Genomic DNA, 15,921 nt, shown 5'->3' with positions numbered 1-15,921 from the left:
GACAGCTACCGAATTTGGGGTTGCGCGAAAAACGAATTGAAATAATTTATTGTAAACGTGAACCAGGAACCACGGAGCGCTTATCCTGGAAGTCGAGAAATTTTATTAGCGGACTGACAGCTACCGAATTTGGGGTTGCGCGAAAAACGAATTGAAATAATTTATTGTAAACGTGAACCAGGAACCACGGAGCGCTTATCCTGGAAGTCGAGAAATTTTATTAGCGGACTGACAGCTACCGAATTTGGGGTTGCGCGAAAAACGAATTGAAATAATTTATTGTAAACGTGAACCAGGAACCACGGAGCGCTTATCCTGGAAGTCGAGAAATTTTATTAGCGGACTGACAGCTACCGAATATGAGCTTGCGCGAAAAACGAATTGAAATAATTTACTGTAAACGTGAACCAGGAACCACGGAGCGCTTATCCTGGAAGTCGAGAAATTTTATTAGCGGACTGACAGCTACCGAATTTGGGTTTGCGCGAAAAACGAATTGAAATAATTTATTGTAAACGTGAACCAGGAACCACGGAGCGCTTATCCTGGAAGTCGAGAAATTTTATTAGCGGACTGACAGCTACCGAATTTGGGGTTGCGCGAAAAACGAATTGAAATAATTTATTGTAAACGTGAACCAGGAACCACGGAGCGCTTATCCTGGAAGTCGAGAAATTTTATTAGCGGACTGACAGCTACCGAATTTGGGGTTGCGCGAAAAACGAATTGAAATAATTTATTGTAAACGTGAACCAGGAACCACGGAGCGCTTATCCTGGAAGTCGAGAAATTTTATTAGCGGACTGACAGCTACCGAATTTGGGCTTGCGCGAAAAACGAATTGAAATAATTTATTGTAAACGTGAACCAGGAACCACGGAGCGCTTATCCTGGAAGTCGAGAAATTTTATTAGCGGACTGACAGCTACCGAATTTGGGGTTGCGCGAAAAACGAATTGAAATAATTTATTGTAAACGTGAATCAGGAACCACGGAGCGCTTATCCTGGAAGTCGAGTTTCACCGCGTAGCGGACCCGAAGCGCGGGATCCGGGAGGTTGAGAACCCGGTACTCGAAATACGTAGCGGACCCGAAGCGCGGGATCCGTGAGGTTGAGAACCCGGTACTCGAAATTTGCGGAGCGCGACTCTCATGCGTCCGCTCTACTGCGCGGTTGTTTCCCGACTGAGGAATTCGGCTAGCTGATTTTGAATTGGTGACGTCACTTTCTGAACGTCCGACATCCAAACTATGGTTTCAAACTTTGATAGTATGTATGATGATGTATCATGTACGATGTATGATGTACGATGTATGATGTATGATGTATGATGATATGATATGATGTATAATGCTTTTAGTTTTCACGTTTCATACAAGAAATACACACTTCATCTCTCCTGCCGATTCCAGACTCAAGCGGCCAGGCCCTTCGATGGTCAGCCGTTGACTGAAGATATATTCTTCAGTGAACGGGTCGGTTAAATAACGCTGCCGTTCTGCGACAGTTGAATGATGAAAAATTTCGCTCCTATCCTTCAAATGTGTGTTGAAATACACTCAAAGTGTTAAGAAGCGTCGTTCTTTCTCTCCCTATCACCTTTCTAGGTCTTTAAACCACTACGCAGCGTTAAATACCGTCTCATATACGAAGCATCCATTCCATCTCGTTCAAAATTAGCGCATCCGTGATGTATTACAGTTACTCTGAATTTTTTTCCATCCGAATGCTTTTCGAAAAACAATTCTGCTCCTCCACCCAACGCAGATACTTCACTTGCGACCAGCTAAAACAACGTTTCGATTCTATGCCTATGAAAATTCAAGATCGAGAGAGCAAATGAAAAGTTGTTGGAATAATTATGAATACTAATGTTATGGAATACATGGAGCGCGCGTCGAATAGAATCCCATTTTGAAATGAATAATTCTTCTCTTCATATCATAGCTAATCTAGTAATATAGGTAAATAGGATGGTTGGAGGTGTTCGGAAATGGTAGGAGGTGGTCGGCGCTGGCAGAAGGTGATAGGGGATGGTCGAAAGTGGCCATTGATGGTGGGAGGTGGCAGGGGGAGGTAGGAGGTGTTCGAAAATGGTAGGACATTTCAAAAGTTAAAGTCGACGATGATCCGGTGCGTAATTTTATCGTTACAGATTTTCTTTTCCCGTGAGGCATAGAGTATTCAACAACGATAATGCAGTCCTTAAAATTCATCATTCATCTCTGTCTGAAAAGCTAATTCGCAAGGCGTTGTATTCTATTCTATTTGCATTATCAGAAAAATACCCGTACTCTACATACACTGTTTCTAATCTTTTGCTACATTTGGCTTAATCCCCATGCTTCCACAGCACGAATAGTCGGAAATGTTTTTGATTATCCATAATAAAATAAAAGAGGTAACAAAGCTTAAATTTATTGTTAAAGCTCTAATGAATACATCAAATTGCGGTCGAATTCATTTATTATTTGCACATCTCCTCTGTATATTTGATAAATTATTCCTAAATACGTTGAAACATATGTATTTATAATGAAATATCATGCAATGGGCTGTGTAAACTATAAACTATAATTTCTATCGAATAGCTGCTTTTATGTCAACAGGGCTTTGAGACTCAGTTCAGTTCGTCCTCCTCCTCGTCCACCTCCGACCACCTCCAACAATCGCCAACCACCTCGAACAACCACCGATAACCACCTCGGGTTGTACCTGGAATAGCAATAAATATTTTCAGTATAAGAACACATCAAAAACATTACGTAAGGATTCATATAATTAATTAAGTGATTGACAATATTAATAATTTCATTAGCGCATTCATAGCTACCGAATTTGTGCTTGCGCGGAAAATGAATTGAAACAATTTATTGTAAACGTGACAAGTCTGTAATATTTTAGATGAAATATAATTACAATTGTCATCAAATATTATAAAAATGTTTTACTCACCGAGCACAAATCCTCGTCCTTGTCGTCCAACTCGTTCTCCTTGTCTTCCTCGTCCTCCTCCTCGTTCACCTCCGACCACCTCCAACCACCTCCAATCACCTCGGGTTATACCTGAAATAGCAATAAATATTTTCAGTATAAGAAAACATCGAAAACAATCCGTAAGGAATAATATAATCAATTAAGTAATTAACAATATTATTAATCCCATTAGCGCATTCACAGCTACCGAATTTGTGCTTGCGCGAAAAATGAATTGAAATGATCTATTGTAAACGTAACAAGCTTCAAAAAATTTCAGATAAAATATAATTACAATAGCCATTAAATATTATAAAAATGTTTTACTCACTGAGCAGAAATCCTCGTCCTCTTCCTCCTTATTCACCACATGTCCCTGAAGTCGAGTTTCATTAGGTAGTGGACTTGGAGCGCAGAAGCTACGGAGCGCTTGTCCTGGAAGTTGAGTTTTACCAGGTAGCGGACCTGGTGCGCAGAAACCACGGAGCGTTCGTCCTGGAAGTCGAGTTTCACCAGGTAGTGAACCTGGAGCGCAGGAACCACGCAGCGTTCGTCCTGGAAGTCGAGTTTTATTAGGTAGCGGACCTGGAGCGCACGAAATACTGAGCGCTTTTCCCTGAATCAAGTTTCCCCAGGTAGCATACCTGAAGCGCAGGACACACGGAGCGCTTGACCTGCAAGTCTAGTTCCTGCAGGTAGTGGGCCTGGACAGCCAGAACTACGGAGCACTTGTCCTGGAAGTCAAGTTCCTGCTGGTAGTGGACCTTGAGCGCAGAAACTACGGAGCGCTTTTCCTGGATGTCGAGTTGTACCAGGAAGCGGACCCGGAGCGCAGGATCCAGGAGGTAGAGAACCCGGCACTCGAAATCTGCGGAGCGCGATTCTCATCCGCCCGCTCTATTGCGCGGTTGTTCCCAGACTGAGGAATTCAACTAGCTGATTTTAGATCGATGACGTCAAGAGAAAAAAATTTTGGGTGACGTCACTTTCTGAACATCCGACATCCAATCTTTGGTTTCGAACTTTAATGCTACGTATGATATGATGATGTATGATGTGATGTATGTATATATGATAAGATGTATAATGATTTTAATATTCGCATTTCAGACAAGAAATACGCACTTAATCTTTCCTGCCGATTCCAGACTCAAGCGGCTAGGCCCTATGGTGGTCAGCCGTTGACTAAAGATATATTCTTCAGCTAACGGGTCAGCTAATATCGCTGTCGTACTGCGGCAGTTGGATGATAAAAATTTTTGCTCGTACCTTTCAAATGTGTTCAAATACACTCGAAGTTTTAACAAGCTTCGTTCTATCTCTCCCTATCAAAAAAAAAAAATAAATAAAAATCGACGACAATCACCTTTTTAGGTCTTTAAATCAGAACACTGCGTTAAATACTGTCTCAAATACGGACCATCCGTTTCATCTCGATCAAAATTAGCGCATCCGTGATGTATTACAGTTACTCTGAATTTTTCTGATTACGAACACTTTTCGAAAAACAATTCTGCTTCTCTACCCAACGTAGATACTTCACTTGCGACTAGCTAAAACAGCGTTTTGATTCCATGCCTACGAAAATTCAAGATCGAGAGAGCAAATGAAAAGTTGTTGGAATAATTATGCATATTAATGTTATAAAATACACGGCGGTGCAGGGGGACGAGGAGGACACAGGCGGTCGGAGGTGGTCGGAGGTGTCCGGAAATGGTAGGAGATGGTAGGAACTGGTAGGTGGTGGTTGTCGGAGGTATGAGGTGGTTAGAGGCTGTAGGGGCGGTAGGAGGTGGTCGGAGATGGCATAAGGTGTCGGTCGGCGGCTGGAGGGGGTAGGAAGTGTTTGGAGGTGGTTGGAAGTGATCGGCGCTGGTCGAGGAGGACGAAGATGACATGGACGTCGATGGTCGGCGTGGAGGCGGTGGACGGAGACGAGGTGGACAAGGAAGACGAAGGTGGTCGGAGGTGGGCTGAGGTGGTTGACGGTGGTTGAAGGTCGTTGCGATGGTTGGCGGTGGACGCTGTTACGCCTCTTCTCACGGGAATGATCGAGCTGATCGACATTTCTAAGTCGCGGTCGACAAATAGTCTTACGTACTCACTTTGTACCGACTCAATCTCAACCTTCCATACCGACACTACTTTGGCTGCCAGGAATGTCGGTGCGAACTAGTTAGGTAGAGTCGATAGAGCAGAAAACTCCTACGCTCCCAGGCCCACTTGGGCCCACTTGCCCGCCGAAAACTGGTCACAAAAATTTACCCAGGAGTATCCGTCTTTATATTCTTCAGTCAACGTCCATGCGTTCGAGTCGAAGCCGTGGCTATATGTGGAAGCCGTTCGACTTTTATAAATAAAGAAAGACAGATATGGTAATTATTAGAGAAAATATTATCGTATAATCTTCATATTCTACATATTAAACACAAAAACCCAAATGTGGCTACAAAGTACCGTTATACCAAATACCGCAACAGCACGTAACCTCTCTTTGACACTACCCATCTGCTCAGAATTCACCAGGTATATTCATGTGATTGCGAGCAGGTATTCTCGAAATAACTCAGCTATAAAATCATTGACCAAATTCGGCTTTCATTTTTTCTGATCAATGTCATCAGTCCATAACGTGTACAAAATATGCTAAGGTGTGACGCGTTAATATTTATTATATTACAGGCAGCGGAAAGAAAAGGTACCTTTAAGGTTGAGTACCTGCAGAAGATTGAAAGAGATGTCCAAAAGCAATGGGAAAATGCTAAGGTATACGAAGAAGATGCTCCATTGTCTCAAAGACAATCGCCAGATGAAAAGTTCTTGGCTACTTTTCCATTTCCATACATGAATGGACGTCTTCATCTGGGGCACACTTTCTCTCTGTCCAAATGCGAGGTATTTTAATGTAGCTGATTTATTTATCATTCATCTACATTTTATTATATTGTCAATCACATGAAATGATATCTTATCATAAACACAATGTTGAATATAGAAATTTATCTGTGAGTATGAATGTACCGTAATTTTCAGTTCGCAGTTCGCTACAATCGTCTCTTGGGCAAAAAGGTTTTGTTTCCATTTGGATTTCATTGCACAGGCATGCCTATAAAAGCTTGCGCTGACAAACTTAAGAGAGAAATGGAAACGTATGGAAACCCACCAAAGTTTCCACTCGACGAAGAAGTCGTTACTGAAAAGATTGACGATATTGTCATGAAGGATAAAAGTAAAGGAAAAAAGGTTGTTCATTTTTCAGAGCCTTCGTTGCACTTCTTTTCACATGCAATGTGCAGTTAAAACATTTACAAAATTAGTATTACAAATTTCATTTAATAATTTCTGTTTCTCAACATTTGACAAACTCGCGTTTTCAGAGCAAAGCTGTAGCCAAAGCAGGTGGCGCGAAATATCAGTGGCAGATTATGCAGAGCCTTGGATTAAATGATGAGGAAATCCAAAAATTTTCAGATGCCAATTATTGGTTGGATTACTTTCCACCGCTGGCTGTGCAGGACTTGAAATCGATCGGAATACATGTATGTGGTATCAGCAATTGAAAGATACATTTACTTGATTGTTGAAAGTCTTCAAGTCAGATGAGAAATTTTTTTATTTAAATATATCTAACTTTTTATTTTACGCAAACTAGGTAGACTGGCGACGCATGTTCATAACAACCGATGCGAATCCGTTCTTTGATTCTTTCGTTAGATGGCAGTTCCAACATCTAAAAGCGAGAAACAAAGTGAAGTATGGAAAGCGGTACACAGTATTCTCACCCAAGGACAATCAGCCATGTATGGACCATGACAGATCCTCTGGAGAAGGCGTCGGACCACAGGAATACACCCTAATCAAAATGAAACTACTCGAATCATATCCTGCCGCACTTAAGTACATAGAATTAGTGTTCATTACTCGTCATGCACAAACTTCAATCGGTCTATTGTGAGATAAAACCCCTGTCTTTTATTCCCAGAGTTGTTCAGAGTAAGCCTGTCTATCTAGTCGCCGCTACACTGAGACCGGAGACTATGTACGGTCAAACAAATTGCTGGATTCGTCCGGACATGCGGTACGTTGCTTACAGCTTAGCAAATGGGGACATTTATATCTCTACAGAGAGAGCTGCACGCAATCTGTCTTATCAAGGCTTTACAAAAACCGAGGGTAAAATAGACATTGTTGCTCAATTGAGCGGACAGGTAATTTTTCAGCTACTTGATATTTCCTTGCAATTCATTGATCCCTACTTATGAGTATTGATTGAATGTTATACTATATACCAGGATATTCTTGGCCTTCCACTTCATGCGCCTTTATCCAGCAACGAAGTGATATACACTCTACCCATGCTTACTATAAAAGAGGACAAAGGTACGGGTATCGTGACATCAGTTCCCAGTGATTCTCCGGATGATTACGCGGCACTTGTAGATCTGAAAAAGAAGCAACCCTTCAGAGAAAAGTATGGCATCACAGACAATATGGTGCTACCTTATGATCCTGTGAGTTTAGATTCAGCGCCAAATTATAATAAATGACAGTTGTGTAGAGACAATGCCTAGAACACTCTTGAGATGAGATATTGTCTGCAGCATAATCATATTTTAAGTACTTTCATTTACAGATACCAATAATTCAAGTCCCTGAATTTGGAAATCTTTCCGCTGTAACGGTTTATGACCAACTGAAAATCCAGTCTCAAAATGATAAAGAGAAGCTTCTGACTGCCAAAGAAATGGTATATCTCAAAGGTTTTTACGACGGTGTGCTTTTGGTAGGTGAATACAAAGGGAAGAAAATTCAAGACGTTAAAAAGGACTTGCAGAAGAAACTCGTTGACGCCAAAGATGCAGTGGTATACTATGAACCTGAAAAAACGATAATATCAAGGTCAAACGACGAATGTGTTGTCGCTTTGTGTAACCAGTGGTACCTAGACTATGGCGAAGCAAACTGGAAAAAGCAGGCTGAACAAGCTTTAGAAAACTTGGAAACTTTCCATGATGAAGTTAGGAAGAATTTCACTGCATGTCTGAATTGGCTGCATGAATATGCCTGCTCTCGAACTTATGGATTAGGTATGTATTTCTCTAAATTTGTACAGTTTCTGCTGTAACGTCCAACAAAAACAATAACTTTGAATTAGTTCCTCAATTATTCCATAAAAAATAGTAGAATTGTTTTCAAAGGTACTAAACTACCCTGGGATGAATACTGGCTCATTGAGTCTCTGTCAGACTCAACTATCTACATGGCGTACTATACAGTAGCACATTTGATACAAGGCGGAACATTCAAAGGGGATAAACCCAATGCTCTTGGTATAAAGTGAGTTCAGTACAGACAAGCTTCTATTTTAGTAAGATTTTGCTACTACATTTTCTAATCCTATTTCTTCAGGGCTGAAGAAATGACTCCGGAAGTCTGGGATTACATATTTTTCAAAGATGCTAAGTTGCCACATGGATCTATAAAGAAAGAAGCGCTAGATAAAATGCGACGAGAGTTCCAGTATTGGTATCCTGTCGACCTACGTGTTTCTGGAAAAGATTTGGTCCAAAATCATCTTACCTTCTTTATTTATAACCATACCGCTATTTGGCCGGATCAACCCGAATTATGGCCTAAAGGCATAAGGGCGAATGGACATCTACTTCTTAATTCAGCTAAAGTAATGAATAGTTTGAGCTGCTTTATAATTCATGTGACATGACTCTTGAATTGAAGAACATACTCACCACAGAATCTATTTATTTATATGTAGATGTCTAAATCGGATGGAAATTTCCTTACATTGACTGACGCAGTGCGTAAGTTCTCTGCAGATGGTATGCGGCTCTGTTTGGCCGACTCCGGTGACTCTGTAGAAGATGCGAACTTTGTCGAAAGCACCGCTGATGCAGGAATCCTCAGGCTTTATACGTACATTGAGTGGATCAAAGAAGTTATGGTCTCAAAGAATACGTTCAGAAAAGGGGAGCCTAATACTTTCAATGATCGAGTCTTCCAGAGGTACGTTGAAAGCAGAAATATCATTAATGCGATGATCAGAGATACTTGTTTCATGAATTGTTTATATAATTTAAATTTTCTTTTTGCAGTGAAATGAATCTGAAGATACTTGAGACCAAGGAAAACTATCACAAGATGCTGTACAAAGAAGCACTTCGAACTGGATTCTATGAATTTCAGGCAGCGAGAGATAAATATCTGCAACTTACTCTGTCAGATGGAATTAATCTGACACTTATAATGAAGTTCATTGAAATCCAAACCATTCTAATGGCTCCCATTTGTCCGCACGTTGCCGAGCATGTTTGGACCTTGATTGAGAAGGTAAAGATACAATGCACGGTTAATGTCATGAATCCGGTCTCAAAATGTACTTGCGCCAATTCATCTGATTTCATTTTAATTATAGAAAGACAGTATTTTGAACGCCCGTTGGCCTATGGCTGGTCCGATTGATGAAATCTTGGTGAAATCTTCACAGTACCTAATGGAAGCCGCACATACTTTCAGAATCCATCTGAAAAATCAACTTACCGTGAAAAAGCCTGCTAAAGGGAAGGCTGCTCCTTCTCCTCCTGAAATACCTACTTTTGGTACGATTTGGGTGGCAAAAACATTTCCGCCGTGGCAGAGCACTGTTCTCACGAGCATGAAACAATTATTCGAGGTAAGTTGATGGATACCTGAGTATCGATTTATGGTATTATTTGCGAGAAACTTGAAACTGTTACTTTTATTTACAGAAGAATGGAGGGCAACTACCGGACAACAAAGTAATTTCTACGGAACTCAGTACCAAAACAGAGCTCAAGAAATACATGAAAAGAGTAATGCCTTTTGTGCAAGCAACAAGAGAAAAAATGGATACACTTGGTGTATCAGCTTTGAATCTAACACTTGACTTCGATGAAGTTGATGTGTTGACGATAAATCAAGATTATCTTCGAAGTACTCTAGACGTGAGTATAAAAAATATCACCGCAACGTGTTCAGTTAAATATACTCGGCTACGTATACTAAATAAATTTTCAATTTTAGTTGGAAAAAATTGAAATCAAATACTCCGACGAGGCTCCCGAAAAAACGAAAGAAGAATGCTGTCCTGGTGCACCGTATATAAGTTTCTCTACAAGACCAGGCCTTCCCGTTACCGTGGTGAATCCACAAAAGTGTAATAGCCTGTTTACCAAGATCATAAAACTCTCCGACGGAGACAGAGCAGTTGATGTCTCAGCGCGAATAGCTAAGGATAATAAATTGATAAAAGGTACAAGCATATATGAGAAATTTACTTAGTTAGTGACCATGAAGTGATTACTGATTTTGATGCTTTAAATCGTGTACTTCGTTTACAGATGCTACTTCAGTTCGCTTATACCGTTACGAAGATTCGATACTGGGGCCTAGAACTATATCAAAAGTCGACGATATACTGAATGGCAAAATTCTTGTTCCTCCAACCGCGGTTTTTAGTGTGAATTTAGATACTGGTACCGTAAAACTTGACGTAGAAGGAAAAAAATACCCAACTGGGCTAGATTTATTATACGTTGTAGAATAGCAATAGCGTTGTAAAAATGACTTATAATTTATTTACGTACTTCGCAATTTGTTTTTTTAATGAGGCGAATAAAACAAGGACAATTATAAAAAATCTCTATACGCAGAATTTGAATATAATCGAATCCACCTGTCACAGGTAAGTGATCATTTTAATCTTCAAGAATACCTACCTGTGAAGAGTGAGTATTTAAGATACAGAAAGCTGATCGACTGTCAGATGGCATGTGCATGTCGTATTCTGGGCTATTACAATGCCAAAGTAATATGTTATAGTCGTTGAGACATATTAGTTCAATCAAGCTGATTAGTTTTCTTCAAATCTTTAAAACAATTTAAACCTATTTCGCCTTCACGCCATGGCTGAAAAACAGTTGCCTACAGTAAGGCGAACCCGAGAGTTGAATATTTATAATAACTGCGAATAAAATTGTTTTGCGAGTACACTTTTCTGGCATCAAAAACAAAAGAATACTAATAACAAAGCGAACCTAGAAACTCCAGGTGACACGTTTCATACCTTTTTTTCTCGAATTGAGTTAGTTGATTATTAGCTAGGCGACAACAAACCGAGTCCTTTAATGACGGAAAAAGTTAATGAAACACAATGTTGAAAGTGCATCATGATTGCGAAATAAATTTGAAAGAAGATGAAGTATTATTCATCCCTGGAAGGGGTCCGTTTCGGTCAACATTCGGAGCGCTGCGACGCTCCTGTATGGTATCCGGAAAAAATCCAAGCGCGACAAAATATCTGCGGAGCCGAGCAGCCATCGTTTACGAAAAGCGACGTCATTTACGAAACTTTAAATACGTTATTCACCCGTTCAGTCTTTTCAGGTGGGTCCCTGAAAAAATGAATACTGTACGGCAAGATGATAATATATTATATCCTAGATTCTTGAAACTCTGGATCAGTACAATTGCTTTAATACAATGCATAATTCTACTACAACATAATAAAAATAATTTCACGTATTTATTAACCATCGGTGGTTTCTCGCATAAATGATCGTAAGTTAAATACAGATATTATCTTCGTAATTTGATAAGCATTGAAATGTAGAAGTAAGAAAAACAAACTCACGTTCTACAGACACTGGTGGGACTTCGCAATGGTACTATCCATGTATGCCCTTTGTTTGATTCTGCCATACCAAGCTGCCTTTGACATGGATCGGAAAATCCGTGGTTGGACCCAGGCGAAAAATTTGTTCATCGGTTTCTTTAACGCGGACATCATCGTGAATTTGAGGACTGGGTACGTGGCCGTAGTCAATCTTTTGTGGCAGAAATGTTATTGTTGATTGATTATGAAAAACGCTATTAAAATTCATTGAAAATTCCCGTAGACGGTTATTTGATTTCGGTATCAGTGCGTGTAAAGCAGAGATATTCATGTCCTTCTTTTCAGGTACTACGACCAAACTCTTCGGACAGTGCAACTGGATTCTTGGATGGTAGCAAAAAAGTACATGTTCCACGGTACTTTCTTTGTCGATTTGATCGGCTCGATACCGACGGACATATTTTTCTTGGCTCATTGGAACGAGCTGGTAGTATTGCGGGAGGTGACCTCGCTGATAATAATATTCAGGGGATTTTCCATGTACTCGTATACACATAGGCTAGCCACCTCCTACGACATATCGATCGGGATTGTGAACATAATAATATTCATCGGACTGATATTCCTGGCCCTCCACTGGCAGGCCTGCTTCCACTACATAGTACCACTAGCCGTTGAGTCTCTGGGGAAGCCGAAAGCTCCCGACGATAGCTCCTGGATTGCACAAAACATGCTCTGGGGGTCGACTCCTCAGACGAAATACCGCAGCAGCCTATTTCGCGCGGTTGCCATCTTCACTTGTTCCGGGTTCAACGGAGCTCCTCCTTCCACGATGGAGGACCAGTACTTGGCCATCATCTTCCAGGTGTTGTCGGTCCTCATTATGTGCAAGATGGTCGGCGCGATGATGCAGATATACAAGACCATGAACAGCTCGTCCCTCAAGTACCAGGCGATGACCGCCCAGCTGACTCAGTACATAAGGCACAAACAGCTCCCTGTGGAAAACCAGCAGCGATTCATGACCTACCACGAGTTTCGCTACCAGCACAACTACTTCAGGGAGTCGGAGATCCTGAGCACGGTTTCCAGCCAGATCAGCCAGGAGATAGGGATGCACTCGTGCAGGAAGCTGGTCGAGAACGTCACCTTCTTCAACAACTTGCCGATGTCGTTGCTGGTAAGAATCGTGGCCCTTCTTCGCTCCGAGATATTCCTCACCAACGACGTGATTGTGCGGGCCAATCAGCCGGGGGACTGCATGTATTTCATCGCCTCCGGGACCGTCGCTATTTACACCAAGTCCGGGAAGGAAGTCTGCCACCTAGAGGACGGTGCTCATTTCGGAGAAATCGCTTTGGTCATGCCGGACGAACGTCGAGTCGCGAGTGTCGTTGCTGTAGAAATTTGCGAACTTTACAGGCTGGAGCGCGCCGATTTTACTCGGACTATACACCCTTACCCCATGCTTTGGGAGCGGATTAAAAAAATCGCTATGGAACGACACGAGAAGACAACGATTTTGAACGCGCAGTGATTTTAACATTACAGTACAGATATAGTTTTTAAAGCAATCTGCAATGATAATTTGGCCATTTTGCTACAATTATAATTAATTGATAATTATCGATAGAATACACCGATATTCAGAAAGCCTAAGCTTTTCTTCTCGTCGCTGATTTCGACCGTTTTTATGCATGATTAATTTCTTTTCCAAGGAAATAGCCCGGTATATGCAAGGTACTTTTTGCTGCATATTTTCCCAAACACTCAATTTGATTCGTGAACGTTGATCGATATGATTTGTTTTTTCTTCGTGGCATAATTCATTGATTAAATACTTGAGCCACGTACGAAAACGTTGTGAATACCAGCCAGTGGTAACGTCTGTACTAACCAGCCGCCGGATTTTCATTCGAAGCATGCGAATGAAACGAGCCTTGGTAGATGCCACTAGCAACACTCTTCCAGCGACTTCCTGGACTACACAGCTTGACGTAGCCCGTATAATTATATACCGGAATAACATTTACCATTAGAAAAAAGTTAAACGACACTCATTATGAAAGGTCCCGGTTCAAGTCCCAACTTCGATATACAGCCGAATAATTGAAACGGTGATGTAATAATGCAAAAGAGCAGCTCCGCTTGTTTCCTCTGTATAATAACCAATTATACTTAGAGTCAATTATGAAAAAATCTCATTATAAATTGAGTGCGTTAATGACTTTAACAATTCAAATGGTTTTGGTGCTTCCTTGCACAGCACGCATTGTGCATGCAAACATAATTTTAACGCAATGCTCCGGAATATCGGGCTTATCCCGAATATTTTGCTAGAAGTCCCATCGCTTTCAAGAATGAGTAAAATAACACTGTTATGACGCATACAGAGTTCTGTATGCGATAACGAGAATTGCCCAATTGACATAATCAGAGTGTAGGTAACGGATAATAAGGTTTGCACTGCGATGACATAACAAGTTCAATAAGTCCACTGGCCAATGTGGTTCGTAAAAAAGTAGGTCACCACAGGGTATTATGCGCGAGTATAATATATCTACGTAACCTGTATTCGAAATAATATCGATAAATTATACGTTAATGTTATGCTTTATAACGTTAGTTTAAACGTAACTGTAATTTTACGAACGAAATATATTGTATATTATACAGGCCATGATTATCTTCATAAATCACAATACAGTTTGAATGATTATAATTAGTGTATACCAATTATCGAAGCTAAGACGGTCGTTTGTATTATCTACTACATACGTGCCTTTTAAAATTCAGAACCACACATGAAATTGCGAGATGCATGCGCAGTGGGTTATAACATTTTGTTATACCCACGTGCAGCATCTCGATACGTACGTGGTATGAATCAAATCCGGCGCGCTCCAAGATTCTGCAATAAAAATACGAGTAGTTAATTATCGCCCATAAATACATTGCGTGGTGCCACTGATTTTGACTTCCGTCCATTCGGGTTGCGATGACTCCCATATAGCTATATTCCGCATCATTTAACTCGATTAAGAATATGCATGACGTATAATAATTGTACGGTCAATCTTTCTAATTATACAATTAACGCAGTGCGGAAATGGATTTCTGAAACGGCCGTGGTCAAATTATAAGCTTATTATAGGTGTATACAGGTTGAAAAATAATTTGCCAGATTTTTTCGCAGCGCGTGACCGAACTCTCGAAATAGGGTGCACCGCGTGACTGTGTATCGTTTTCATGACTTTACGAATCAATCAATCATTCAATCAATCAGTCAATCAATCAACGAAATCAAAAGGTTGAACAGCTCTGAATTGGGTACTATGCGAAGAGTACAGGAACCGCTACTCGGCGCCGATAAAAACCCCGCCTCCGGCCTCGAATGATGAATGCCGAATAAAACGCAGTAAAGACATTTGGCACAATCGTTTGAAAATGTTAAAAAATTCTATCCGCACGGGCGAAACGCCCGAAAATCCCGATGGCGCCTACGCCGGGTACGGGAAAGAAGAGCCTCGGCCAGGGACGCCCATTCGACGGGCAGACAATGGTTTGTGCGCATCGACGCATGGGCAGAGCGCGGTTCGTGGCTGCCCCGGATGACAATAGTCGCTTAGGAAGGGCTGGGCATTGTACAATAGGTCGGCGATGCGCCTGCCTGGTAGCAACCCGCACCCTCCTCCCACACCTCCCGAGCCTCTGCTGCCACCGAATCTCCTCCGCCCCCGAAGCGTTGGCCTATTGTTATCAGCGCCGACGTGCAGCTCCCTGGGTTATGTGAATTCTGGCCACACCCCGCGACGCCAGCCAACGGGAGGGCCGCAGGCCTCCGGAGATTGGCGACCCTGCACCTGACCCCGCGCCACTCGACAATAGGCAAATCCGCGAACAGCGCCGATGTCGGAGTGAACGCCTCGCGATCAACCCTCGCGGGAACCGGGGGTGTTTCCGGTCCCCCGGGTTTTACCAGAGCTGTCTTCCGAGAGCTCCCCGGGGTTAAGGTCCTCAGCGTCTGGAGTAACCCGGTCCAAACCGAAGCGCTGTTTAGCGAAAGAGCGAGGCCAGAGCTCGTCGCCGCGGAAGGACTCGAAATGAAATCCAGAGTTTCGCTCGGATCACTGGATTGCATTGTGAAAACCGCGGAAACGATAACGCAGTTGACGAATTAGGAACTAGGTTCCATCGTGAAGCGTTCTGTGCAGGCAAACCCTTCAACTTTAATCCGCTATTAATTCACAAGTCTACCGTATGAAATTCAGCAAAAAATGCTCCACAGATATGA

General features: G+C 41.7%; 2 protein-coding genes and 2 long non-coding RNA genes across 5 annotated transcripts; 3 read left to right on the top strand and 1 right to left on the bottom strand.

Annotated features, from left to right (window-relative positions):
• Positions 1-2,684: 2,684 nt before the first annotated feature.
• Positions 2,685-3,808, bottom strand: LOC124294972. The gene is made up of 4 exons (XR_006904876.1): positions 3,622-3,808; positions 3,309-3,532; positions 2,957-3,067; positions 2,685-2,716 (listed from the first exon to the last, which is right to left on the bottom strand). It is a non-coding gene; the product is annotated as an uncharacterized LOC124294972 (long non-coding RNA).
• LOC124294973 lies at positions 3,379-3,928 on the top strand. Its single transcript, XR_006904877.1, has 2 exons — positions 3,379-3,493; positions 3,793-3,928. It is a non-coding gene; the product is annotated as an uncharacterized LOC124294973 (long non-coding RNA).
• A 1,265-nt stretch (positions 3,929-5,193) lies between these two features.
• Positions 5,194-10,646, top strand: LOC107223694 (leucine--tRNA ligase, cytoplasmic). Of its 2 annotated transcripts, XM_015663464.2 has the most exons (16): positions 5,194-5,352; positions 5,660-5,872; positions 6,011-6,220; positions 6,355-6,516; positions 6,630-6,874; positions 6,960-7,185; positions 7,270-7,488; positions 7,611-8,064; positions 8,176-8,314; positions 8,387-8,657; positions 8,751-8,998; positions 9,088-9,322; positions 9,408-9,665; positions 9,742-9,957; positions 10,037-10,265; positions 10,354-10,646. In XM_015663464.2, the coding sequence occupies exons 1-16, from the start codon at positions 5,350-5,352 to the stop codon at positions 10,557-10,559; spliced, it is 3,534 nt and encodes a 1,177-aa protein (XP_015518950.2). In that variant the 5' UTR covers positions 5,194-5,349; the 3' UTR covers positions 10,560-10,646. The 2 variants fall into 2 exon arrangements, with proteins under 2 accessions (XP_015518950.2, XP_046598988.1); XM_046743032.1 differs by lacking the exons at positions 5,194-5,352; positions 5,660-5,872; positions 6,011-6,220 and having other exon boundaries at positions 6,428-6,516; positions 6,692-6,874.
• A 1,027-nt stretch (positions 10,647-11,673) lies between these two features.
• On the top strand, positions 11,674-13,164 carry LOC107223693 (potassium/sodium hyperpolarization-activated cyclic nucleotide-gated channel 4-like). Its single transcript, XM_015663463.2, has 2 exons — positions 11,674-11,819; positions 11,973-13,164. Exons 1-2 carry the CDS (start codon positions 11,674-11,676, stop codon positions 13,162-13,164), a joined length of 1,338 nt encoding a protein of 445 aa, XP_015518949.2.
• The last annotated feature ends 2,757 nt before the right edge of the window (positions 13,165-15,921 follow it).

Source organism: Neodiprion lecontei, chromosome 6 (assembly GCF_021901455.1).
Source record: "Neodiprion lecontei isolate iyNeoLeco1 chromosome 6, iyNeoLeco1.1, whole genome shotgun sequence".
NCBI classification, from domain to species: Eukaryota; Metazoa; Arthropoda; class Insecta; order Hymenoptera; family Diprionidae; genus Neodiprion; species Neodiprion lecontei.
The sequence above is the reverse complement of the archived record's forward strand: the minus strand, read 5'-3'. Positions and strand labels throughout refer to the sequence as shown.

What these genes read in the sequence shown, in the direction of transcription:
- LOC107223694 (XM_015663464.2), top strand. An exon ending in TTGCTCAATTGAGCGGACAG is followed by an intron (nt 7,186 to 7,269) that starts GTAATTTTTCAG and finishes ACTATATACCAG; the next exon opens with GATATTCTTGGCCTTCCACT. An exon ending in CCCAATGCTCTTGGTATAAA is followed by an intron (nt 8,315 to 8,386) that starts GTGAGTTCAGTA and finishes CTATTTCTTCAG; the next exon opens with GGCTGAAGAAATGACTCCGG.
- LOC107223693 (XM_015663463.2), top strand. Translation starts at nt 11,674, where the DNA reads ATGGTACTATCCATGTATGCCCTTTGTTTGATTCTGCCATACCAAGCT. An exon ending in ATCGTGAATTTGAGGACTGG is followed by an intron (nt 11,820 to 11,972) that starts GTACGTGGCCGT and finishes CCTTCTTTTCAG; the next exon opens with GTACTACGACCAAACTCTTC.